The sequence below is a fragment of the Fusarium vanettenii genome, assembly GCF_000151355.1.
Source record: "Fusarium vanettenii 77-13-4 chromosome 10 genomic scaffold NECHAsca_14_chr10_3_0, whole genome shotgun sequence".
Lineage (NCBI taxonomy): Eukaryota > Fungi > Ascomycota > Sordariomycetes > Hypocreales > Nectriaceae > Fusarium > Fusarium vanettenii.
This window is the reverse complement of record NW_003315871.1, coordinates 69,497-93,149: the sequence shown is the minus strand read 5'-3', so window position 1 is coordinate 93,149 and position 23,653 is coordinate 69,497. Positions and strand designations below refer to the sequence as shown.

At 55.2% G+C, this 23,653-nt stretch overlaps 6 protein-coding genes across 6 annotated transcripts; 3 read left to right on the top strand and 3 right to left on the bottom strand.

Moving 5' to 3' along the window:
• The first annotated feature begins 311 nt into the window (after positions 1 to 311).
• Positions 312 to 5,976, top strand: NECHADRAFT_123234 (uncharacterized protein). Its single transcript, XM_003047684.1, has 6 exons — positions 312 to 1,191; positions 1,243 to 2,379; positions 2,983 to 3,243; positions 3,322 to 3,510; positions 3,567 to 5,649; positions 5,705 to 5,976. Exons 1-6 carry the CDS (start codon positions 500 to 502, stop codon positions 5,789 to 5,791), a joined length of 4,449 nt encoding a protein of 1,482 aa, XP_003047730.1. The 5' UTR covers positions 312 to 499; the 3' UTR covers positions 5,792 to 5,976.
• Positions 5,977 to 6,252: 276 nt separating this feature from the next.
• On the top strand, positions 6,253 to 7,179 carry NECHADRAFT_96827 (uncharacterized protein; the record flags this gene model as incomplete). The annotated part of the gene is made up of 3 exons (XM_003047683.1): positions 6,253 to 6,309; positions 6,358 to 6,444; positions 6,499 to 7,179. The coding sequence occupies 3 exons, from the start codon at positions 6,253 to 6,255 to the stop codon at positions 7,177 to 7,179; spliced, it is 825 nt and encodes a 274-aa protein (XP_003047729.1).
• A 104-nt stretch (positions 7,180 to 7,283) lies between these two features.
• Positions 7,284 to 8,902, bottom strand: NECHADRAFT_101878 (uncharacterized protein). The gene is made up of 2 exons (XM_003047502.1): positions 8,666 to 8,902; positions 7,284 to 8,608 (listed from the first exon to the last, which is right to left on the bottom strand). Exons 1-2 carry the CDS (start codon positions 8,747 to 8,749, stop codon positions 7,460 to 7,462), a joined length of 1,233 nt encoding a protein of 410 aa, XP_003047548.1. The 5' UTR covers positions 8,750 to 8,902; the 3' UTR covers positions 7,284 to 7,459.
• A 1,384-nt stretch (positions 8,903 to 10,286) lies between these two features.
• On the bottom strand, positions 10,287 to 11,977 carry NECHADRAFT_72392 (uncharacterized protein; the record flags this gene model as incomplete). Its single annotated transcript, XM_003047501.1, has 1 exon — positions 10,287 to 11,977. One exon carries the CDS (start codon positions 11,975 to 11,977, stop codon positions 10,673 to 10,675), a length of 1,305 nt encoding a protein of 434 aa, XP_003047547.1. The 3' UTR covers positions 10,287 to 10,672.
• Positions 11,978 to 15,820: 3,843 nt separating this feature from the next.
• Positions 15,821 to 17,842, top strand: NECHADRAFT_64117 (uncharacterized protein; the record flags this gene model as incomplete). Its single annotated transcript, XM_003047682.1, has 2 exons — positions 15,821 to 16,560; positions 16,617 to 17,842. 2 exons carry the CDS (start codon positions 15,821 to 15,823, stop codon positions 17,800 to 17,802), a joined length of 1,926 nt encoding a protein of 641 aa, XP_003047728.1. The 3' UTR covers positions 17,803 to 17,842.
• A 630-nt stretch (positions 17,843 to 18,472) lies between these two features.
• On the bottom strand, positions 18,473 to 22,573 carry NECHADRAFT_180 (uncharacterized protein; the record flags this gene model as incomplete). The annotated part of the gene is made up of 3 exons (XM_003047500.1): positions 18,473 to 21,818; positions 21,948 to 22,161; positions 22,219 to 22,573. Coding segments are annotated over 3 exons (3,915 nt in total), but the record flags the coding sequence as incomplete, so codon positions are not given.
• Between the last annotated feature and the right edge of the window lie 1,080 nt (positions 22,574 to 23,653).

The window sequence follows — 23,653 nt, the reverse complement described above, 5'->3', positions numbered from 1 at the left end:
TATTTCAAAGGCTGTGCATTCCATTGCACGTGTTAGACAGCTCGTCGCAATTTGTGTTCAATAGCCACCAGCCACAGACACTGGCACTGGCACATCAGACATGGCATGGCATGGCTGGCGTTGGGCGAGAACAGGCCCGGTCTGCGAGAAGAAGGATGCCTTGGCTGCCCTTCCCTTCCCTTCCCTTTATACGAGCTCCGGCAGGAAAAGCCGCGAGGTTCAGCCGCTACCAACTTAAGCTGCCTAGGCTCGGTTCGAGTTAGATGAGGCTGATTCTGATTCCCGTCCCTTTGCTCCTAGTTGAGACAGACACATCACATCGCGAAAAGCCCAAACTTTTCTGACAGCTGCAACTGCAACGTCCCCGTACCAGTCCCCGCGCCTCATCTTCCTCAGCCTTTCCCCGTCTTGGGCCTGCCATGTGAGGTCCTGAATTGCGCCTCCCTCTCTCTTGTTGACCCTGCGTCGCCTCTCGGGGGTTTTGCCCGTGTACTACAAAATGGTCGGCCCTCTTCGTCGTGGGCGCCTCTGGCTTGGTGTCGCGTGCGTCTGGATCCTGTGCTTTTGGTATCTGTCAAACTCGGGCTCCTTTACTCTATTCAGCGAGGAAGATCCCCTCGAGGGCAAGGGTCCCAATGCCTGGACGCGACGGCCTGCAAAGTATCCCATCGCGACCGATAAGTTGGCCACATTACCCAAGGGCGGCGCCAATGTCAAGATCCCCCAGATCCAAGCTGTCCCGCCCACCGAAAACGCCGTCGCCAAGGAGCTTCGACTGACCCGTCTGACCGCTGTCAAGAAGAGCTTTGAGCACAGCTGGAGTGGCTACTCAAACTACGCGTGGATGCACGATGAAGTGACCCCTCTGACCGGCAAGTCAAAGGATCCTTTTGGTGGATGGGCTGCCACCCTGGTCGACTCTCTCGACACGCTATGGATCATGGACATGAAGGATGAGTTCACAAAGGCTGTCGCCGCAGCAGACGGAATTGACTTTACAAAGAGCTCGATGAATTCCATCAACATCTTTGAGACTACCATACGTTACCTGGGAGGTTTTCTCTCAGCTTATGAACTCAGCGGCAGGACTCATGCCACTCTCCTGAAGAAGGCCATCGAGGTTGGCAACCTGATTATGTGCGCCTTTGATACTCCCAATCACATGCCCGTCACTCGATGGGAGTGGAAGAAGTAAGTTATCCCTGCTTATGGAGTTTGTTCATCTTCTCACACTTGATTTAGGGCTGCATATGGACAGCAGCAGTCAGCATCGAGGGAAGCTCTCGTTTCGGAGCTTGGCTCTCTGAGCCTGGAACTCACCAAACTATCTCAACTCACCAACGACATGAGATATTACGATGCGGTGAAGCGAATTGGTGACCAGTTTGAGTCTACGCAGCTCAACACCCGTCTTCCCGGCATGTGGCCCGTCGTCATTGACGCTTACACGCCTACCTTCCATGCGGGCACCGACTTCACCCTGGGAGGCATGTCAGACTCATTGTACGAGTATCTGCCCAAGCAGTATCTCCTTCTTAACGGCCAAGTTGACCAGCCGCGGCAACTATATGAGAACTTCATCCCTGTCGCCATGAAGCATCTGTTCAGGAGGGCACTGACGCCTTGGGAGAAGCCCATCATTATCTCGGGTGACTACCAGGTTACAGATTTACCTGGTGAACAGCCCAAGTATAGCTCAGTCCCCCGAGGCCAGCACCTGACCTGCTTTGCCGGCGGCATGGTGGCAATGGCTAGTCGCATCTTTAACCGCCCAGCCGATCTCGAGATTGCTACACAGCTCACAGAAGGCTGCGTCTGGTCTTACCATGCTACACAGACCGGACTTGGCCCAGAAATCTTCCACTTTATCCCATGCGGGAATGCCGATACACCAGCGACCAACGACTGTGTCTGGAGTGAGGAGAGGTGGCTCAAGGCCGTCGAGGAGCAACATGCCTCTGAATTCAACCCCCCACCGATGAGAGCATCAGAGTGGAAGAAACCTACTGTCCAGGATATCGTCAAGAAGCACAATATCCCCAAGGGAATGACGGGGGTGACTGACGGACGATACATTCTCAGACCGGAGGCGATCGAGTCCATCTTCATCATGTACCGAATTACCGGTGACTCGAGCTGGATGGACAAGGCGTGGACCATGTTTGAGACGATTGAAAAGGTCACGCGAACAGATATTGCGGCGTCGGCGGTGGACGATGTGACCAAGACGGAACCGGTCAAGATGGACAGCATGGAGAGTTTCTGGCTGGCCGAGACGCTCAAGTATTTCTACCTCATCTTTAGCGAGTTCGACGTAATCAGCCTGGACAAGTGGGTGCTGAACACGGAAGCGCACCCACTGAGCCGCCCAGATGTACAGTAGGCAGTGAGGAGACATGAATATCAGGAGGAGGAACATGCATGGAGATGGATAATGAGAGGCATTGGGTTTGAGAGGAAGATGGAAACGGCCGAGATCCTATAACAGTGGGCTTGGCGTGTAATTTAGTCTTTTTTGTTCATGTTGAAATTATGCAGTCATAAGCCATGGCATTGATTCTATATCTGCGCTTTTCTATTCGACCATATGACCCATTAGAGATGAACATTTAATTCATCAATCCGTCTTGATAACTTCATTCAGCTCATGGCGGATGACTAACAGAGGTAGGTCGCCAAGGGGTTCAGGCTCGGGGGCAGTGGAGCCCGTGCCCGTGCCCGTGCCCCACGTTGAAAGGTGTCCGCCGCCGCAACGCAAGCAGAAGCACAGCACAGCAGCACACACCGTCACTAACCCGTGACGGCGCAACCTACCCTCTCTTTAAACAGCTGCCTTGAGCCAACAGCAAGGCTGCAAATCACCACCTCGACCACCATCCTCTTGTCGTCCTTCTCAAGGCTTCATCTGGATATTTGCTCCCTGCTGGACCTGATTGAGCTTCTAGCCACCTTGAACCGCTCTCTCGACGACCCCTGGATAAGCATCGACAAGACGGCCCAACCGCTGGGTCGTTCTCCTCAAGATGAGTTCCCGTACGGCGCCGACGTCCCTGCTCTACGAGCCATCCCCCCGCGACTTGATCGGACAAGGACTTACTTTGTGTTTCTACCTGGCGCAGTGAAACAGTTCATTCGAAACGTGCGTGCGGCCAAGACGATTGCCGACGAGCGAGCTGTCATCCAGAAGGAGAGCGCTGCAATCCGCGCCAGCTTCAGAGAGGAGAGCCATGATCATAACATTCGGTGGGTGCTATGTGCAGCCTGGAGGACTGCTGGCTAGCAATGCTATCCTGGGGCGTTGTAGTGCTGACTCTGGGATAGTCGGAACAATGTCGCAAAGCTGCTCTACCTCTTCACCCTCGGAGAGCGAACCCACTTTGGACAGATCGAATGTCTGAAGCTCCTGGCCTCGCCTCGATTCGCCGATAAGCGCCTAGGACACCTTGCTACCAGTTTGCTGTTGGATGAGAACCAGGAGGTTCTGACGCTTGTCACCAACTCACTCAAGAAGTAGGCCCATGCCATAACCCCTGATGTAGCCAACTGGCTGCTAACCTCTGGCCCAGTGACCTCGGACACTCCAATCAATATGTCGTCGGCCTCGCGCTCTGCACGCTGGGAAACATTGCGTCGATCGAGATGTCGAGAGATCTCTTCCCCGAAATCGAAAACCTCATTTCCACCTCCAACCCATACATTCGAAGAAAGGCTGCCCTCTGCGCCATGAGGATATGTCGCAAGGTGCCGGATCTGCAGGAGCACTTCCTCGAGAAGGCGACGCAGCTTCTAGCGGATAGGAACCACGGTGTCCTGCTCTGCGGACTGACCCTGGTGACCAGCCTTTGCGAGGCGGATGAGGAGGAGGGCGGAGAGGAGGGAATCGTTGAGAAGTTTAGGTCCTTTGTCCCTGGACTCGTCAGGACTCTCAAGGGCCTCGCGACTTCAGGCTACGCACCCGAGCATGATGTTACTGGCATTACGGATCCCTTCCTGCAGGTCAAGATTCTACACCTCCTGAGGGTCCTGGCTGTGGGCGACGCCGAGACCAGCGAGCAGATCAACGATATCCTAGCACAGGTTGCCACTAACACGGAATCGTCCAAGAACGTCGGTAACTCGATTCTCTACGAAGCCGTCCGAACCATCCTCGACATCGAAGCCGACTCTGGTCTGAGGGTACTGGGTGTCAACATCCTGGGCAAGTTCCTTACCAACCGCGACAACAACATCCGATACGTGGCCCTCAACACCCTGATCAAGGTGGTCGCCATCGAGCCCAATGCCGTGCAGAGGCACCGAAATACGATTCTGGAATGTTTGAGAGACCCCGATATCAGCATTCGACGCCGAGCTTTGGATCTGAGCTTCACCTTGATCAACGAGACCAATGTCCGAGTCCTAATCCGGGAGCTATTGGCCTTCCTTGAGGTTGCCGACAATGAGTTTAAGCCGACCATGACCAGCCAGATTGGCATTGCTGCCGACAAGTTTGCGCCCAACAAGCGATGGCACTTTGACACTATGCTTCGTGTCTTGTCGCTGGCCGGCAACTACGTCAAGGAGCAGATCCTCTCGTCGTTTGTCCGTCTGGTCGCCACTACCCCTGAGCTCCAGACTTATGCGGTGCAAAAACTGTACATCAACCTCAAGAAGGACATTACCCAGGAGAGTCTGACACAGGCTGGCGCCTGGTGCATCGGCGAGTACGCGGATGTTCTCCTCAAGGGTGGGCAGTATGAGGAGGAGGAGCTTGTTCAGGAGGTCAAGGAGCACGAGGTTGTTGAACTGTTCTCCCTTATCCTCAACAGCGCCTATGCCACGCAGGTCTCTACCGAGTACATTGTGACGGCACTCATGAAGTTGACAACCCGATTCACCAATGCCGCTCAGATCGAGAAGATTCGACGACTTCTGCAATATCACCAGACAAGTCTTGATGTTGAGATCCAGCAGCGAGTGGTTGAGTACAACAACCTCTTCAGCTTTGACCAGATCCGACGGGGTGTTCTCGAGAAGATGCCCATCCCCCAGATCAAGGAGGAGTCGCGAGTCCTTGGACCTGCGCCCACAAAGAAGAAGGCTGCCAACCGGAAATCACGAGTCATTAAGCCGACGGAACAGGATCTCCTTGATATCATGGACGCGCCAGCTGCCACGCCGTCTAACGCCCCCTCGACGACCAACACTGATCTTCTGGCTGACATTCTTGGCGGCACCACCTCTCCTCCTCCAAGCTCAACCTCACCGCCTCCTCAGCAATCCAATGTTTCATCTATCATGGATCTATTCGGTTCTGCTCCTGGATCTGCTACCGCGTCTCCCGCTCCCCCTGCATCATCAAGCTTCGACCTCATGTCTGCTGCTTCCTCCTCGACCCCTCAGCCCCAGGCACCGGCAGCGCCTGCTGGCATCCCCTGCTACGACAACAACGATCTCAACGTGACGTTCCAGATCCAGCGCAACGCTGAAGGCCTTATCCAGGCTACTGCCAAGTTCCGCAACACATCGGGCGCGGCTGGCCTGTCCAACGTGTCGCTGCAGGCTGCCGTTCCCAAGTCCCAGAAACTTCAGCTTCTGAGCATCTCTTCCTCGGATATTGGACCTGGAGCTGAAGCCACCCAGATGATGAGGGTGTCTGGAAGCAAGGGGGTAAGTTCTATACATTTCCTATGTCATACTGTCAATATGCTAATAGTCTTTGTAGCCTCTGCGACTCCGTCTGAGGATCGGATATACACACCCTGCTGCTGGACAGGTCATTGAGCAGGTTAACTGGACAGAGCCTGCTTAGAATCTAAGCATGGAACTGTCTGTGTATATGAGTTGACGGGCACTGGATGTCGACAAGGTAATGTGGCTCGGGGGGCCATGACTTATAGGAGCTGGAGCTTTTTGGGGGGGAGATGGAATCCTAAAACGGACGGTAAAGCATCAATTCTTGTTCATTGCAACAAAATTTCAATAATTAAACTCGTTTGAAATGTCGAGCACTGTTGATGTTCCATACTGGTGCATTGTGTGTTTCTTGCCTTACTCAGCTTGACGATCGATCGATTGGCTTTGGAGTCTATGACTTGTGAACCCCCACAGTCAGTGACACAAGACTGCATGCAAGCCAATTATTGTTGTTTGAACAACTCTCACTTGTAACAACCTCTATTCATGCCTTTCAAGATACCGCTATCGTATAGACGAGTGCTTTCCTTGTATCAGAGTTCAACTATTCGTCCTGTCAAGTCCTTCGTGGTAGCCATGTCGACCAACCGGACTACTCATATCGAGCGAACGGCTCAAGAGCCTCGCGATGAGGTTGGTATGCCTGTTACAATGGAGACTGAATGCTCACATAGCTCGTAGAGTCTCCTACCTGTAAAGCTCAGCAAGATAGAGCAGGTCAATGAGGGAATCCGGTCATTCCATCTGCTGCTCCCTCGACCCGTCAAGGTACGTTGAAGTCAAGCATGAGATACCCATAAGAACCTCACTGATTGTATGCAGTTCTCTGCCGGCCAATGGCTCGACACATACGTCCCCGGCGCCGACAAGCCAGGCGGCTTCACCATCACGTCTCGACCATCAGATGCCTCCTCCGCAAACGAGCCGTACGTTGATCTCGCCGTGCAGGCGTCTCCCGAGAACCCGCCCGCCGCATGGCTATGGCAGCCGCCATCTGAAATCCTGGGCTCGACGCTCCAGGTTAGAGTAGGGGGGAGCTTTGTCTTTCCACCGCAGGATGTGTCTATGGATGGGATACGTCGTGTGGTGTTTGTTGCTGGGGGTGTTGGCATTAATCCGCTTGTTAGCATGATGGGACACATCACTGATGGAGAACATGACGTTGATGTAAGAGTTCTATATGCTAGTAAGGTGCCCAAGGGAGGACTCAAGGAGGTTCTCTTCTTGGAGAGGATTGCTGGTTGGTTTGCTCAAGGGAAGCTCAAGGGTGAGCTAAAGGTCTTTGCAACGGGAGGAGCAAACAAGGAGGTGGGGAACGCTGGGTTCCAGGTGCTGACTAGACGGTTTGGTGTTGAAGATATTAGAAAGGCTGTGGGTGAGAAGCCGGATGAGGGACTTGTGTATGTGTGTGGGCCTCAAGGAATGACGGATGAGCTTGTTGAAGGCCTTACAGGAGAGGGAGGCCTTGACAAGAGACGCGTCCTTGTAGAGAAATGGTGGTAGACTCGTTATATGAGGTTACAATAGCCAATAGTCGAGTAAAGGGTAACTCGAAATATCAAGATGGAAGCTAATCGTAAAAGGCAACATTGGAGACAAAGACGAGACGAGACAATCTGCCCAGACTATGGCTGCTGATTTTATTGCGCCGTGGTATCGTATCAAAACCAATCTATTCACCAATATGCATGCATGCACAACCCCAAGTCCAAGTCCAGCCCAGCCCAACTCAATGCATCCGTATAGTTGACCCAAAGCCCCCATTTCCTCGCCCCCCGTCCTCCTAGGAAAAGAGATCCTCAGCCTTCTGCCGCTGCTTAGACCTTCCACCGCCAAACAGCTCCTTGCCCGCATTGCTCCCGCCCAGCTTAGAAGGGAACAGTTCTCGAGCATTGGCTCCCGCAGCTCCCTTGATGGAGAAGCCTTCGCCGCTGCCTTGCTGGTTCGCCATGCCGCGTATGTTAAACGCGCTGCTGCCGCTGGGCTTTGTGGTCGGCACTGAAACGATCTTGGGGCGGTCCTCTTCCCTCAGGCCCGCCGATCCTATGGCTGCCTCGAGATGGTCCAGGTTTCCTCCGCCAAACTGTTTAATAGACGATTTGACCGGGAATAGCTCCTTGGCGCCGTTGTCTGCTGATCTGCGATCCTTGAGAGCGCGTGCCCTGTTTCTGTTGCCGGAAGAACTCGCTCGCTCGCCCATGAGGTCGTCACCGTCACCGTCACCGTCGCGAGCCGGCGACGCAGACCGATCTCGCTGTGACCTCCGGCCAGTAAAGAGTTCTTTTCCTCGGTTCTCGCGAGCGTATGAGCGCGGTCGTTCATCTATCAAATCCGAATCGCGCCTTCTCCGTTCCGGTCGGGGCGCGTCGTCGTACATGCTGGCTTCATAAGTTTCAACCTCGTCGTCCGAGTTGCGTCTCCGTCTGCCGCCACTGTTCCTGTGGTAATCACCCTCGCGGTCTCGATACCTGGAGCGGTTCTCCTGGTTGCGTCTGCGCCGCTCTTCGGGGTCGTGTTCCGGATGGAGGAGGTAGTATCGACTTCGGAGGGCGGCGCCGGCCTGCTTCCTGTCGCTCGCGACGGCGAAGCGGATTTGGAGAGAAATCTCTGGCTTGCCCTCGAGGGGCTTCGCGGGGAGGGATTCGCCAATGGCTAGGGCGGTGGCGTCGGCCACGGGGACAGAGCTCAGCGCGACAATGGCGTCGCGCGCCGTGGGCTCGGAGGGGAAGAGGAGGTTGGCGGACGAGTCGTCGATCCATTCGACTCTATCCACGTCGCCGAAATGGGCCTTGACGTAGGCTTTGATGTCCGAGGTGTGCAAGCTGTCGACACCCTGGAGGTGAATCTTGTTGGGGATCAGAGTCTTGGAGTCGTCGGTGGTCGTGGGCTCGTCGTCGGCGACCTCGCCCGGTTCCTCAGGTTCGTCGGGCTGCTGTGATGGGGGTCAATTCCGTTTGTCGCGGAGCGAGGCAGAGCGGTTCAGTCTTACTAGGATGTCATCGCGACCGAGATCGGCAACGGGCGCGTCGGGGGCCGTGTCGACGGCGTCGTCCATCTCGATATCGAGATCCATGGTGGTGAGGCTGCGTGTGGATGTTAAGCGTGGAGGAGGAGCGAGTTGTGAGGTGTAGCTGAAGAGAGAAGAGATGAACAAGCTAAAGGAGCATTGACTAATTCGCTCTGCAGTGTGCGATTAACTGTCGAGAGCAAATCTATTATACAGGCCGTGATTCAAGATGAAAGAAGGATGTGAAAAGGCCAAGGTTGAGGCTGATGTCCCGTTTGGAGGTTGTCCCAAATGGGCCGATCGGAGCAAGAGCCCGGCTTCTCCGCCGCTAAGCTTCCAGGTGCCCTCCGCGCTGTAGGTACCCGCTGAGCCGCTACAACTTGGGACGTCCAAACCGTTGATACTCTAGCATCACAAACAAACACTTCCCATTGGATCCAATGCTATGCCGTTGACGATCAAAAGTTGGGATGAAAGAACTGGTTCTTGGCTTTTCAAAGATCGCCTCAACACCCTGGTTAAAGTTTGGAGAGTGCAGACTGCCTTGTGACGATGCCCTCACAGGGATGCCACGTTGATCTCAGCCTCATCGTCTCTGGCTGCATGAAACAACGACAAGGCTCCCTCCCCATCTTACAAGGCTGTAGGGATTTCGAACGGTTGAATTACACTTTGGCATGGTGGGTGATAGCATACGATGACTCGTCGGCAAACAAACTAGGCTTGATCCTGAGCCAGCAAGCAAGAAGTGTGAAGTGCTGTCATGTCTCTTCACGGCCAGATATCACCCCCTTGATGATGAGGATTGGATACATATCTGCAGCCACACGTGACGACAAAGATTATCTAGGCGCCTCAGATGTCGGCCTCAGATGTCCAGGGCCTTTCTGACATCTATGACAGACACACCGAGGTGTCTAGATATATCAGCATAGCCCTAATGCAAACAAACAAACATAGTGCACGCAGGTAATGTTTACGCCCGACGTCATGGCCGAGAGCAACTTTATGCCGGCAGATCCAATACAAACGGTCATAAGGCGGTCTGGGAACATGAACAAAGACGGGATGCCCATCCGGCTCTCCGGAACCGAGATAAGCAACACGGCAGTTTGATTAGAGTTCTTTGGGTACAAAGGGACCGACCCTTGTAACTATACGCGACTGAAAAGAAAAAAAGCCATGACCGCCTCTGTTTGAGGCTCACCGACCCCCACCATCCGTGATAGGGCCCGTTTGACGGCGGGCGGGCGGCATGGGAGAATCTCACCTTGGCCCTCATGCCGCCTCAGGAAGAAAAAAAGATCTAATCGGCCCAATGAGGCCTCATTCCTGCGGTGCAGGGGTTCTATCTGACACTGGTGGCTGAGTGGAAGCGATACCACCCGAGGGCGGTATGGCGTTATCTATTGTCAAAGCATCTCAGCCAAGCTGTGTTGTTGTCGCCGTGGTGAGAGGAAACAAAGGAGACCAATATCATTCCAACACATGTCTTGGACCAGGGCGGATACACCGTCATCTCTCGTATCATCACTCGTGAGGCTCTGTTTGTGAAACATGAGGCCCCTCGTGGCAAAATCGGTATCGTTTCGTAGCGTAGCGTAGGTAGCAAGCAAAGGCTCAAACATGAGGAATCCTCTTCTTCCTATGTGTACATGTACAAGTTTCGGGATGGATGTTCCAACCTCTTTTCGTCTATGCTTCTAATCAAATCCAAACCCAAAAACCAAATCCCTTTATCCCAAGCCATACCATCCCGAAAAAGAGCGAGCCTTTCTTTTCTGTCAAAGACGGGCCAGTGCAGTGCCCGAGGTATCTCAATAGTAGTTTCCCAAAAGTGTCTGAACGCCCCAATTATATGCCCAGTGCAGAGAAAACCAGTCGCTTTCATAATCCCTTGGTGTCCCTTTTCTAATGCCCGTGAGTGAAATCGCAAAATGGTGTTTAGTTGTCGGTGGTGCCGTGCTCTCGTCCTGATCCCTCCTCATCCTATCGCGCAGTCTCGACTCCGCGTCGCATCTCTAGTCGGGACGACTTGCACGTCCGTGGCAGTTTCGTGAGGGGTCCTTCTGGGTCGTCCAGGCTTGATGAGCATGATACTTCAGACATGCTGCGCTTCAGCCCTTTAAAGGCTCCAACGATGTTGCCGGCAGGGGGTGACTCATCACCGCCCTCGTCACCATAGTGATCTCTGGATGATGGGTCTTGGTCGTCTTTCTGGTCGAGCACGACGTCGTGCTCCCATGCAGATTCGAGCCCCTCAAGGTAGATGGGCGATCGCTTCAGGAAGTTCCACGACAGCGTGTCGTGCTCCATGGCAATGTACAACGAGTCCATCTTGCCACTTACGTCGAGGACGGCACAGTGCTGTCGAAGGAAGGCCCTATCGTATTGACCGTGCATGAAAGAGGGTTCCAGTTGACGAAGCATGGGCAAGCCTTGAAGACGCTCGGCATCGCATAGCTTTGCTTGCAGAGGCATCCACGGCCGGCCTTTGAGTAGGGATTGAAAGGCCCGCGAAACGGCGGTTGTGAAGGCGTGGGCATCATCACCTTCCACTGCGATCATTCGGTGTAAGCCACGGGATAGACATCTCTTGTATGAGGTGGTGTCCTTTTCAAATGGAAATGGTTGTTCTCTGGAGGGCATCAGGGAGACATGGATGGTCCACGGTCTCAAGGGTCCAATAGCTGGGGAACGAAAGGTCTGGTTAGGTTGTGGGGGGTTGATAGTTTGTTGTTGAGTGTTGATAGTTGTGGGCGATAGGTGTAAGGGTTCAAAAGGTGTGTCGGCAGAGTCGATATCTTGAGGCGGTGATAGTAAGGGCTCGGCACTTTCCAGCTTCTCGATTCTCTCCTCCATCATTTCGTCGCTATCCAGTAATTCCAGCTGACGGTTGACCAAGTCGTCCACCTGTATTCCCGTCTTGGTCATCTGCTCGTCATGCGATTGGACGGTTTCCTGCAGCTTCTTGACTGTCTGCTCCAACTGGGAGACGAGCTGCCATGCGGCCGAGGCATTGCGATAGGAGCCCTTGAGTTCAGCTGAAGCTTCCTCCTTGTTCTTCTCAACAGTCTCCTCCAACTCGCTGATGCGAGAGATCAGGCCTGAGAGGCGATCATGGTCGTTCCTGTCCAGGCTCTCTTCGATCTCCCGGACGCGTTGCTTGATGAGTTCAATTTCGGCCTTGTTCTTGATAGGCGAAGGCGCGTCCGCCGAAGGGACATGGAAGCAGGATAGATGGCCGCAGTGGCATGTGGCACCAGGAAGCGATTTGTTGTGGTCAAACCCCATGCAGCCGCACCGCTGGCCCTTGAGCTCGGGGATCATGAGGATGTAGCGACATTGTCCCTTTGGTAGCTGAGACTCGTCGAGCTGCGGCGTCGAGGCCGGTGGGGGAGAGCGAGAGGGAGACGGTGACATTGGGGTTCGTCGAACCTAGGCGTCGATGAGAGGGATCGAGGGCGAGATACGTCGTCCATGGAAAGTTCGGCGGCAGTGGGAGCCAGATATGAGATGGAGCGCGGAAGGGAAAACCCACAGGGCAGCAGGCGGGCGGCTCTAATCATAAAGCAGGGCGATGTCGAGATTCGAGCCCCAGGGATGCTGGGTTGAGCGATTCCGGCCAACCGTGTTAGCAGAGTACGCAGACCAGGTCTGCGGGTCAAGCGATTCGAGGCGACTGAATGTCGAGTCGAGGCGGGCAGAGGACGACGGGAAGGGCGATTGCGAGCGATTGCGAAATGCGGCGAGAGGTATCTCGCTAGCGGACCCGAAAGGGTGCTGCTGAATGGGATCCACTGCTGCGACGTTATCATCCGCTCTCGCCATCAACGTCGACGGGCAACCCACGAATCCCAGACCGGTTGCGCCCGCTGGCTGGCTGATGGCATCACAACTCCCACGTCGAGACCCGCAGGGCCATGGCACCACAGGCGACGACGAGGGTGGGGGGACGCGGCCAGGACACGGAGAGCCCAGTACAGTACGTAGCCCAGCGGAGCAGCGCAGCCCCAGCCCGGCCCAGGCAAGGCAAGGCAAAGAAAGGCCCGCGATGGGCAACGAGGGACAAACGACAGGCCCACGCAAAGGGACCCACGGTCAAGTTCACCACGGGGACGTGCTGGTAGGACCTTGAGGGCTTTGGAGGGGCCGGGAAGGGCCCACGGAACGCCGAGAGAACACCCACCAGAGGCAGAAGAAAGGATCTAAGGGCAGAGCTAGGGGCACGGAGAACTCAGGGGATGCAGTAGAGCCCCAGCAAAGACCCAGAAGACCCAGATAGCGCAGACGTCTTGATTTGCTGCGACGCGCCAGCTCTGGTCCAAAACTGTCCCAGCCCGCAGGACCCTCAGACCCTGGGCGCGCGTGTACGCTCTGTATTGATGGGCAGAAGGGCGATAAAATTTTCTTTCTTCCCTCGGATGGACGCCCACCCACACCTTGCACTGATTGATAACCCGTCCACGCTTGCTTGGCTGGACCCCCCCGGACCCCCGACGCCCCCCCCCCCGGGCTCCCATGACCCTTTGGCCCCTTGCCGGTCCTTGGTTCTCGGTCCCTGGGTGCCTGTGTGTCTTATCCCATGTGTATTCCCGTCATGTTTGGGGGACCACAAAGAAAAGGACAATGGATGGATGGGTGGTTGCGTGCAAGTTGGGGGCGGCCACGCGGTGGTGGTCGTGACGGGCGCAAGGGGTTGAATTCTTCGAGCCAGGGCTCTTGCACCATGAGTTGCGATCCATGGTCGGGATTGCGCTGGTGATTGATGGGACGCTTGGGTCGAGACAAGAGACGACAAGGGCGGGCCGCCTTGAGCTGATTAGCAGACGCTCTCTGGATGGTCCACCCCCACACCCTTTTGGATGCCAAGATTGGCCTGGCCTCCTGCTCCTGGTGTTGATGTTGACCTCTTGTGGCTCTTCCCGCACCCGCTTGCGCCTGTTGATCTCTCTGGTTCTCGCGGTCCCCGTTCCGTAGTATCGCGGGACCTGATTGACGGGAGGGCGAAGCCGTCATCGGTGTGTCACACTTCCCCCCAACGCCCGCCCAACTTTACTGCGCTGTACCTTACTCAGGTCGCTCGTAGAGTCGGCCCTAAGGGCGTTATTTCTTGGCTCTGCTTCCTTTTTAAAGTCTCCCTTCTGCCCTTCCGTCTGCACTCTTGGCTCCTTGGCTTCTCAAATGCCGCCGTTATCGACGCTGCCATGGTTGATGCAGGGTTATCAAACAAACTTGCTCGTTTGGGCTCACGTCCGCCAAGGTTCGCACCAGCGGGTCTCTTTGGGATGCATTCCGAAGTCGGTATTGCAATGCGTACGTCGTAGTCTTGATGTCTCCATCCTCCATGGATCCATGGCCATGGATCTCTCTCTGGAACCGGCTGGACTCGGTACGGTGTGAAATCCCCAATCTCTCTTGTGTGCGGATTCGTGGACACGAGAGCTTGGACCAAGGCAACCCAACCCGCCATCGATCATGATCCCCATCCGTGAAAGCTCCGAGCGGAAGCGCAGTACGTAACGGACATCAGGGTGGGTGGTCGTGGGTGATGACTGTGGGCGGGAGTGCCACTGGGAGTGGGAGACTGTGGGCCGCTGACTGCCTCGTCCCTTGACACACCCACAGCGCGCCTCTGCAAAAGAACTTGTTTGCGCCCACGTGCAGTCCCCTGTGGCGGGCCCCCTTTGACGTCGTCTCGCGATTCTTATGCAATCTGGCGGAGCAGTTTCGGGTCTTGTTTTGTTGTCGCTGTTACTGTACAGTATACGCCACGCCGCCGAGCCGAGTTGTTATTACACCATATCATGGGCAATTTTGGGGCCACTGTTGCCTCCTTGCTCGACACTTATACAGACTGCCTGTCTCTCCTCAAGCGTTTCCGCAGCAATCGTCATGAAGCAGCTGCCAGTGCCAGCGAGACCCGCTCCGAGCTGAGCAGCTCGCTTCGTTCTGATAGAGCCCGAATTCGCCGAGCATACTCGTCGCGCCTCTCGCAGAATGGTGCTCGGTTTGAAAAGGGCGATGGTGAGTCATGCCTGTGTATATTTGTGAAACCACATGAGCCGTGGATCTGAAGCATGCCCCAGCTCCTGCGCGATCTGCTCTGAGACGCATCGTAAAGAAGCTCACCACCGCCCTGGCCAATGTCGTACATGCCCTGGGAGGACATGAGCATCAGCCGGTCGACTACGAATCCCTCATGGCGTTGTCGAATGGTTCGAGCCTGGATGCCATTCGTGCCATGAACGGCCTGTCGAGCAGAGTCGGCTCAACGGTAAGCTCCAGATCCCGGGGCAGCGTGGTTAGTAGGGGGAGGCAAAAGTCTCGCCGAAATGACCAGCAGAGAGAAATCAGATCTCAGAAAGGCTCAGGAGGGCGGTCCAAGCGAGACAAGACAAGGAGCAGGAAATCCGCAACCGCAAGCCAGCGGGGAATGCGGTCCGCAGATCGGCATCGCCAACAAACTCCCGGAGCCGAACGCACCCCGGAGGCTCCCGGAGACCGGAACCGCATTTCTATCGTAACCAGGTCGTCGGTTTCCACCAAGCTGGGGGAAGTCAGACGGCGCAGGTCAAGACAGGGGCACGGCGATCAAGATGTGTGGAGGACGGCATATCTGCCTCGTTCACCCCATGCTGAAGAGGTGCAAGGCCGGAAGAAGTGGTGGAACCCGTTTAGAGGCTCATTTTAAGAAGAAATTTCGGTTCACGACTTGTAAAAGACCTGTCATTTCGTCCTTGAGAAAACACCACCAAACAAAGATTGAGGCCGGATAACCCAACTCAAGGATATCTGCGTGGCAGTACGAATAGAATTTCACACGGTATAAACCACACTGTCAAGGCTGCCACAGAACAGCTCGAATTGGCGAGCCCCGCAGTCCAAAAATGCCACCAAGCAATGAAAGTGCCCCGCCACGGACAGAACCTCACGACAGGACGTACGACACCATATTGAAGCTATCCACGACCTACCTTTGCGCACCACCCACTCGAAGACGGCGGTAGGCGGTGACGAAGACGACACGATCTGTAGAAGGATCACTTACTCGAGTCGTCCCGACCACCTCGTCGCTGACATCGTCATCAACCTCGCTTCACCCGGACATGCATTCGACTCCATAGCGCCGCCATCATGTCTCCAGATCCTGCCGCCGCTCTGAGTGCCTTGCTTCGTCAGGCCTCCATCGAAGACCACGATGAAATGCTCAAGGCCGCCAACGCTGCCATCAAGGCCAAGAAGAACGACGTCGTCAGCCTGCACACTCGCATTGTTGCCCTACTGAAGCTCGATCGCTTCGACGACGCCCTGCGCGCCATCGCAGAAGGCAGCACCGCTCTACTCTCTCGATGTGTCCTCGAACATGCATACGCGCTCTATAAGACAGGAAAGCTCGAGGAGGCCACCGAGGTTTTGCAATCTGCCGGTATCGAGAGCAGCCGGAGCTTCAAGCACGTTGCTGCGCAAGTTGCCTATCGAGCTGAACGATTCGACGAGGCACGCTCCTTGTACAGCCGCCTTCTCGACACTGATGCTTCTGATGAGGAGAACGATCTCGGAATTAACATTCGAGCTACCTTTGCGCAGTCTGACTGGCTAGGCTACTCGTCAGTGGATACACTCACGGTTCAAGACTCTGATGGTTTTGAACTTTGCTACAATGCTGCTTGTGCGCATATTGCTCGGGGCTCTCTTGAGACTGCCGCCGAGCTTTTGCAACGTGCTGCCAGGCTCTGCGATGCTTCTGATGATCTTACCCAGGAGGATAAGATGGCTGAGATGCGTCCCATTCTCTCTCAACAGGCATTTGTTTATGCGAAACTGGGCAAGCTTAAGGAGGCCCTCGATCTCTACAACTCACTACCGGGCTCAAGGTGGGTTTTCTAAACTTAAGCACACGCCGTGAATCCAGAACTAATCATGCCCCAAGCGACGATGACATTGATCTCTCGTTGATCACCGACAACAACCTGGTAGCTCTGGAACCCAACGTCGAGAACCCCCACTTGCTTAAACGCAAGTTCTCATCAGTGGCAGCAAAAGAAGAGCATGCCAAGCTCTTCAAGCAACAGTCCAACATCCTCCGGCGCAACAAGCTGGCCGTCGATCTTCAAGCATTCAAGGCCCCTGGTGTCAAAAGCCGCACCGAGGCTCTCCTTGAGGACGTGGTGCACCCCACGACTTCTGCCGACGCAGGGGTCCTCTCTGTCTTCAATGCTGCTGCAAGCTCTCAAGGAACCACCGGAAAGGAACTTCTACGGAATATTCATAACCTAGCGAAGAAGCGACCATTCGATGTCGGTCTCGCTTTGACTCTTGTTCAAATACAACTCGACAACGGTCACACCGGCTCGGCACTGTCGATCCTGGAGTCATTCCTGCAACGCCTCGAGAAGATCGAGACTCCCGAGGCTCTGGATACCCGGTTCAGCCCTGGCCTTGTCGCATTGTTCGTCACACTCCTGCGAGCCCAGAGCCGAGAGTCATCCGCCAAGGCTGAGCTCGTCAAGGCGGCGACACACTGGCAGTCTCGTCACAGCACTGCCACTTCGCTACTTGAGGAGGCCGGTATCGAGCTGATGAAGTCGTCCAACGCTCAAGACCTGCAGCTCGCTGGTTCTTCATTCCAGAGACTCATCAACGAGCAACAGGCCTCAGATATTGCTGCTGCCGGCCTAGTGGCATCCCTTGCTCCCTCCAACCCTTCTCATGTTGAGCAATATCTTGGAAACCTCCCCGCAGTTGACTCTCTCATCGAAGGCATCGACGTTACGGCCCTTCTCGGTGCCGGTGTCGCTACCGCGAGCAGCAAGGCTTCGCAGTCCCTCAAGCGATCAGCTCCCGAGTCGGCCGAGAAGACGCGCAAGCGCCGCAGAAAGATCCGTCTGCCCAAGAACTACGTTGAGGGCACCAAGCCTGACCCTGAGCGATGGCTGCCGCTGCGCGATCGTAGCTCATACCGACCCAAGGGCAAGAAGGGCAAGAAGAAGGCCGGCGAGACACAGGGAGGTATTGTCAAGGAGGAAGAGACACTGGAACTCGTAGGCGGAGGAGGCGTCAAGGTGGAAAAGGCGCCTCCTCAAAGCTCCAAGAAGAAGAAGAAGGGTAGAAAGTAGAATATCTCGTTTCAATGACTAATGATTTATGTTGATCCACAACATTGTCACAATGTCAAGGGAAATAGCAAGACATCAATGAACACTCTTTTGACTCTTGAACATCACCTTATTTCAACGACATCTCTCGATGCCCAAGTATATGTAAATGTAGCAAGGGGGATAGTGATGGAATTCTAACGCTTACTTTTTTTATATGTGCTCCGCCAAGATAGATCATGAAGCCCGCTCAACAGTCGACAAAGCAAAACAACACGGGCTCAAGGGACACCGCAATATCTAAATACACATGAATCCTCATCATGTCGGCTCGGCGTCCACCATCTCGTTGAAACCGCCGAGCCCCTGACCAAGGCCGTCTCTCCCCTGGTAATAACTCTTTTTTCACCCATCTTTGTTTGAGCCCTTGGTAAACGAAGGAAAAGCTCCAAGCCAAAATACCCCTGACAGCCCATTCCCAGAAAGAAAGAACGCTAAATACACACAAAGTACATGTCACACAAGAGCCTCCCGCTATCTCCTTTTTCTAATATCATGCGTTGACGGGCTGAAGGGGCTGGCTAGATCGCTGCTCTAAGCCTTGCAGAGATTCCGCGTCCGAGCCGCGACTCTCCAGATCGTCTCGTTTGATGCTCCGGCCCCTTTCCTCACTGGTATCATCACCTTCCTCATCTGTTTCTGTTTCAATGGGGGGCAGGGGGCTTCGTCGCCCATCAGAGAAACTGACTGCAACCTCGCTTTCAGTGTCCGAGGGGATCGTCAGTCTCCCGCCGGCCGAAGTGCTTCTAGCAGCTTGTGCCGTTGAGTATTTCCTGTGAAGCTCTCGGAAGCTTCTGGCGGTAGCCGTGCTTGCACTCGCCACTGACTCCCTCCGTTCATGTGATTCCATTGGCACACCAACAGCTGAGTAAAAATCATCATCCTCGGGGCCACTAGGCATAGGCGACAATGGCGGTTCCTGCTGCTGTGATTGCTTTCGAGCGCGGATCTTCTCGTCTTGGGACATATTTTGCAGTCCATCACTGAAATTGATGACGGATGCCTTCTTGCCGTGGACCACAAAGCTTCCTGTGCCTCTGGATAGCTGTTGGTCCTGTCCCGACTCCTCTGCTGATCCTGTGACCTCTCTACCTCGCCTGCTGTTGCGATGGTGTGAGAGATGCCCAGCGCCCTCTCTAAGGGTTCGCTGAAGACTTCGGCGGATCTTGCTCCTGTCACCCTTGTCAATAGAAGTCCCACGCTCGACGGTTCCGTCTGCACCCGTCGATATGGTTGCCTTATCCGAAGGGTCACGACTGGGTCGCGATTCAAGAAGGCCAGCCTGCTCCAAGAAATCTCGCTCATCAGCGTCAGGGTCGTGCTGGCTGCCGTGCTCAGACGACCGCGAAGGCTTGCTAGGTCGTTCATCATGCGATGACGGCGGCTTCGCTTGTGGAGTTGAGGGGAGTGATTTCACAGGGGACTGCGCAATACTCGAGATAGAGCCGTGCCTTGTGTTGCCAGCTTCCGGTCGAGTAAATGTGAGATCCCGCGAGCTGTGGCGACGGCGAGTGGCGCTTTGAGGGGGCGTCTGGAACACCTGATCCAGGGGCGAGTCCACATCCTCCGTGGCTTCAGCTGGGAGTGGAACATGGACGGCCTGGGGCTCTGTTGGTGTTCGGGGGCCGGCATCGCTTGTGGAATGATGCGTTCCCCGTGATCCCCTGCGTGTAGTATTAGAGCGTGGAGTGGGCGAACCAGTCCTATGAGGAGGCCGGTTAGGCTGTTGTTGGGTTGGAGTATACTCCGGGGTCGGGTGCTCCTCTTCAAGATCCTGGATCAGAATGTCACGATGACACTTGCATTTCCAGATCTCTTGGCGAGTCCACTTCAACTGTGCAGACATGCGAGCTGCAGCCGACAGGAGCTGCTCTCTCGTCCTCGGTTGGATAGGCGCAAGGATCTGCAGATGGCGCGCATTTCTGAGCTGATCGTCCAGTTGTTTCTGGGCCTCTTGCAGGCTCTCATTCGCCTCGGCAATCTTCTGTCGCATGACATCTCGCCTAGCAACCGAGATATCTTCCGCCATCTTATGGTCTATCCGGCTCCGAGCAATCGAGACAGGTCCTGTCGGTGTTTGAATGAGCGTAGCAGCGTCAGAGCTGTCAAGCCGTCGCATGCCTCTTCGGCCCTGTCCGTCATAATTCCCACCGATGACTCCCCGCATTTTGACTCCCGTTGTGCGGAAAGCCGCAGCGTAGTTGAGCTTGGCGAGCCAATCGTTCATCTCCTCCTCATTGTCCGCCAGGAGCACCTCTTCCAAGCCCCCCTGTCGCACATAGACAAACGCGTTCTTGTGTTTCTTGTATGTACCGTCCTGCAGAGCAACGGCACCGTGAGTCGACATCAGTGCGTCCGGTTTGAACTCCTCCAGCGGCGGTTGGAATATCAGCGGGATGCCATCATGGCCGGCCTTGATGTGATTTTCGTATTGGTGCATGAGAGATTTGACCCAGCCTGTGTTGCGGAAGAAGTAGAGCTGCGCCCCTGTGAGAATGGCACCCCATTCTTGCCAAGGAGAGCGTGCTTTGCGCTTCTTCGCATCCTTGCGCCATAGGAGGCCGACCTTGGTCACCTTGATATCAACGATGCCAGGGTGAGCTTCTGCAGGGTTCGTCGCTGTCTGTTCGGTCATGAAAGCATCCGGACGGGATCGAGCTGACACGATCTGTAGCACACCAGTCCTGAAGAAGGTCTTTTGGAGGTCCTTGAGGTTCAGGCTGGTTGCAGTGCCTAGGTAGTTGTAGTGGTCCTCAAGGTCCATCGCTTCTTTCAGGTTTGGCCTCAGAGCATCCATGGCTCCTTCTAGAATCACGGTATATGGATCTATGGGCTCCTTGATTGCCCGTTTAGTAGGGTCGTTGCTCGTCGATGAGATCAGAGGGTTTCGCCTCGATTTGTGTGAAGCAAAGCGGTCGCCATTTACGTCCAACTCGTCTTCGACATGGATAAAGGGGGTATAAGTGATGTTGTCATAAAAGCATTCCAAAATGTCGTCAAAAATGCCCTCCCCGTGCGTGTTCTTCAAGTAATCCGCCTTTTGCATCTTGTGCTTGTTGTTCTTGTTGAAAACGTCAGTATGAAGGATGAGTAAGGAAAATGCAATGAAATAGGCCTGGTCAGGAGATGAGTAAATCCCCGGGTTGCACTCGTGGTAGCGATTCGCAAAGGCTTGTAGACACCGGTCAATCTGCTGCGTCTCTTTGGGCAACTCGGCCTCCATGAGAAGCTTGCGAATCGCCATGTCCATAGGGTCGCCGAAGAAGCTAAAGCTGCGCATGTAACTCCTCAGGACAGATGTCATGAATGTGTCTGCGCTTTTCGAAAGGGTAGCGGCAATGATGCCTCGGCTTGCAACATCTTCGACGCGGACGAGATACTTGGCTGCTGACTCATCTTCTCGACGCTCTGGGAGGACGAATGACTCTCTTGCGAGTTGCAATGAATTGTTTTTGGATCCAATGGACCCGGGAGTTGTCGGTGTAAGAGTGCCCTGGCGACTGAGCTCAGAATTCTGGCGCAAGCGGCTTAACCCAAACAAGTCGCCGAAGCTTTTTCGACCAGTAGAAGACGATGTGCGAGTTGTCGGAGGTAAAAGATGATCATCGGTTGAGTCGCGGCCCATGGAACTCATGGTCGAGGACCTGCCTCGCAAAAGATTACCCCTAGTTGGAGAGGAATGTCCTGACTGATCTGCACCGGGCGCAAACAAGTTCCCCCCAGGCGACTGGGTTGGTCGATGGCTCTGCTCGCCCTTGGCGGTACTTCCCCCAGCCGTTCCGCCGCTCTGTGCGGACGCCGGGCGCGGAGTGGTGGAGATACCAAGGGAGGACACGGAGGATATCCCAGGGGGGGGCCTTCCTCTCTGTTGGAGATGCGCAAAGGGGAAGAGTGGCTCCGGTGGCTTCTTCGCCCTCCGCAATTTGAAGCGTCCAGTGGATTTTTTGGGCGTCGTCTCGGGACTTTGGTACGAGGAACTCTGGTGGGACAGGCGATCGTTGGAACTGGCATCCGATCGTGACGACTCGGATGGTCGGTTTGGCGGAGGTGTCAGCACAGTCCCGTTAGGACTGCTATGCGTCGCCGTTGTGGAGGGTCGGGGAGACTCTGGTTCCTCCAGTGTTTCGAGCGTAGGACGGCGCCTCTCGTCTGTAAAGGATTTGCGAAGTGTCCTCTGACGCCCTAAAGAACGATCGGAACTGTCATCATCACGAGGTATGTCTGTCGAACGGCGAAACCTGGCGGCCAGACTCATGCGGGACGGTTTCTTCTTAGGTCCATTGAAGTCGTTGGTAGGAGCAGTGGTGATGATCTCGGGTGCTAGGTCAACGTCAGCCAACTATATCTATATCTACCAGAGGAAGGAGGGATGGTTACGTCGCGGTAGTGGAGGGGGCTTCTCAGCCTGCTGCTTCGCTCGGAGAGACAGCTGGGAGTCGGAAGCATTGCGGAAGCGAAGGACAGAGAAGCGACGATGCTTGCTATTCTCTTCCTGGATCGGGGGGGTATCTGGACGGCTCTCGGAGCGGCTTTCTGGGCGGTTGTTGGTTGATTCGTCGGCAGGCTGGGGGTGAAGATGCTGCTCGTTGGGACCGTCATCATCATCACCGGTCTGTTCGGGTTGGGAGGGCAGCGGAGGAGGGAGGTCGCCGGAAGTGCTGGACGCAAAGTAGGTATGGCGGCGTATATCGGTCTCACTGGCCATGTTGCCGCGGCGGCGTAGGAAAGGCATGGCGGCGACTGCTCATGGTACGCGGCCAGCCCGGGCGTTGTCGAGATCGATCCAGGCGGCGTTTGGCAAGAGATGGGAGCGTGGCAGGGCGGCAGGCGTCTGACGACCTACCGAGCTAGAGTCTTGACCCAGGCGCGGCGGGTATCATTGAGGCAGCTCCAGCGCGTTGATGGCGATGATCTGATGGGAAAGTGCGGATAGCAAGGGGAGAGATGACGAGTGCGGGCGGGATCGCGAGGCTCGTGGTCGTAGATGCTCCGAGTTGTCTTTGATCACTCTGGTACCCTGATGCAGCGCCTTCCCACCAAGGCCCAGGGGCTGGGCCACTTTACAGCCTCAATTGGCCCAACGCCTGCTAGACTCCCATGTACAGTGCCAGCCCACTGGATCCCATGTGGCTGGGAGGTACCTGAAAGGCCCACCGTAAAAGGCTTTTGCGCGCTAGTCCCTCAGGTTGTTGATGTGGCTGGTGCACAGTGCATGCGTGTCGTCGTGTCCCAGGGCGAGCGTTTTTGGGGGCCTGATGATGGCGCGTCTCCGTGCAATCTTAGCGGTTAACAACAGTAAGCAAAGAATGCTTGGCTGGTGTTCCAAGCAGAATTCCTGTCCACGTCCCAGGAATCTGACAATTTCAGTGCCTATCAGCTGCCGCATGTGTTGACATTAACGGTGCTGTTCGCCATTTTAATGAGGCTGTTGAAACTATTCGCTTAGGACTTAGCTTGTCGTCAGAGATCAGAGCAATCTTAAGTCTCGGTGATCATCCAGACGTCCATTTCTTTTCACCACAACCACCACCACCTGGGTACCTAAGCGGAACAGGAAGCTGAGCCCAAGCGAGAAGCCCCCGCTCTCCGGACGACAGCATCATGCCAGTTGGCTCTCCTCCTGCTCCTGAGTGGGAAACTCGCAGGAGGGAGACAATGGGAGAGGACCAACGACGGACCTAAGCGCTTACAGAGGGGCAGGTCAGCCGTGGCTCTGGTCAATCTCGCACTGTGCCTATTCCACCCTTGTGCAGAGGCACATGCTCTTGAGGCTGTGCATTCAGCGACCACGATCCATCTCCAATTCCACTAC

What these genes read in the sequence shown, in the direction of transcription:
- NECHADRAFT_123234 (XM_003047684.1), top strand. Translation starts at nt 500, where the DNA reads ATGGTCGGCCCTCTTCGTCGTGGGCGCCTCTGGCTTGGTGTCGCGTGC. An exon ending in AGCCATGATCATAACATTCG is followed by an intron (nt 3,244 to 3,321) that starts GTGGGTGCTATG and finishes ACTCTGGGATAG; the next exon opens with TCGGAACAATGTCGCAAAGC. An exon ending in GTCACCAACTCACTCAAGAA is followed by an intron (nt 3,511 to 3,566) that starts GTAGGCCCATGC and finishes CCTCTGGCCCAG; the next exon opens with TGACCTCGGACACTCCAATC.
- NECHADRAFT_101878 (XM_003047502.1), bottom strand. Translation starts at nt 8,749, where the DNA reads ATGGATCTCGATATCGAGATGGACGACGCCGTCGACACGGCCCCCGAC. An exon ending in TCGGTCGCGATGACATCCTA is followed by an intron (nt 8,609 to 8,665) that starts GTAAGACTGAAC and finishes CCCCCATCACAG; the next exon opens with CAGCCCGACGAACCTGAGGA.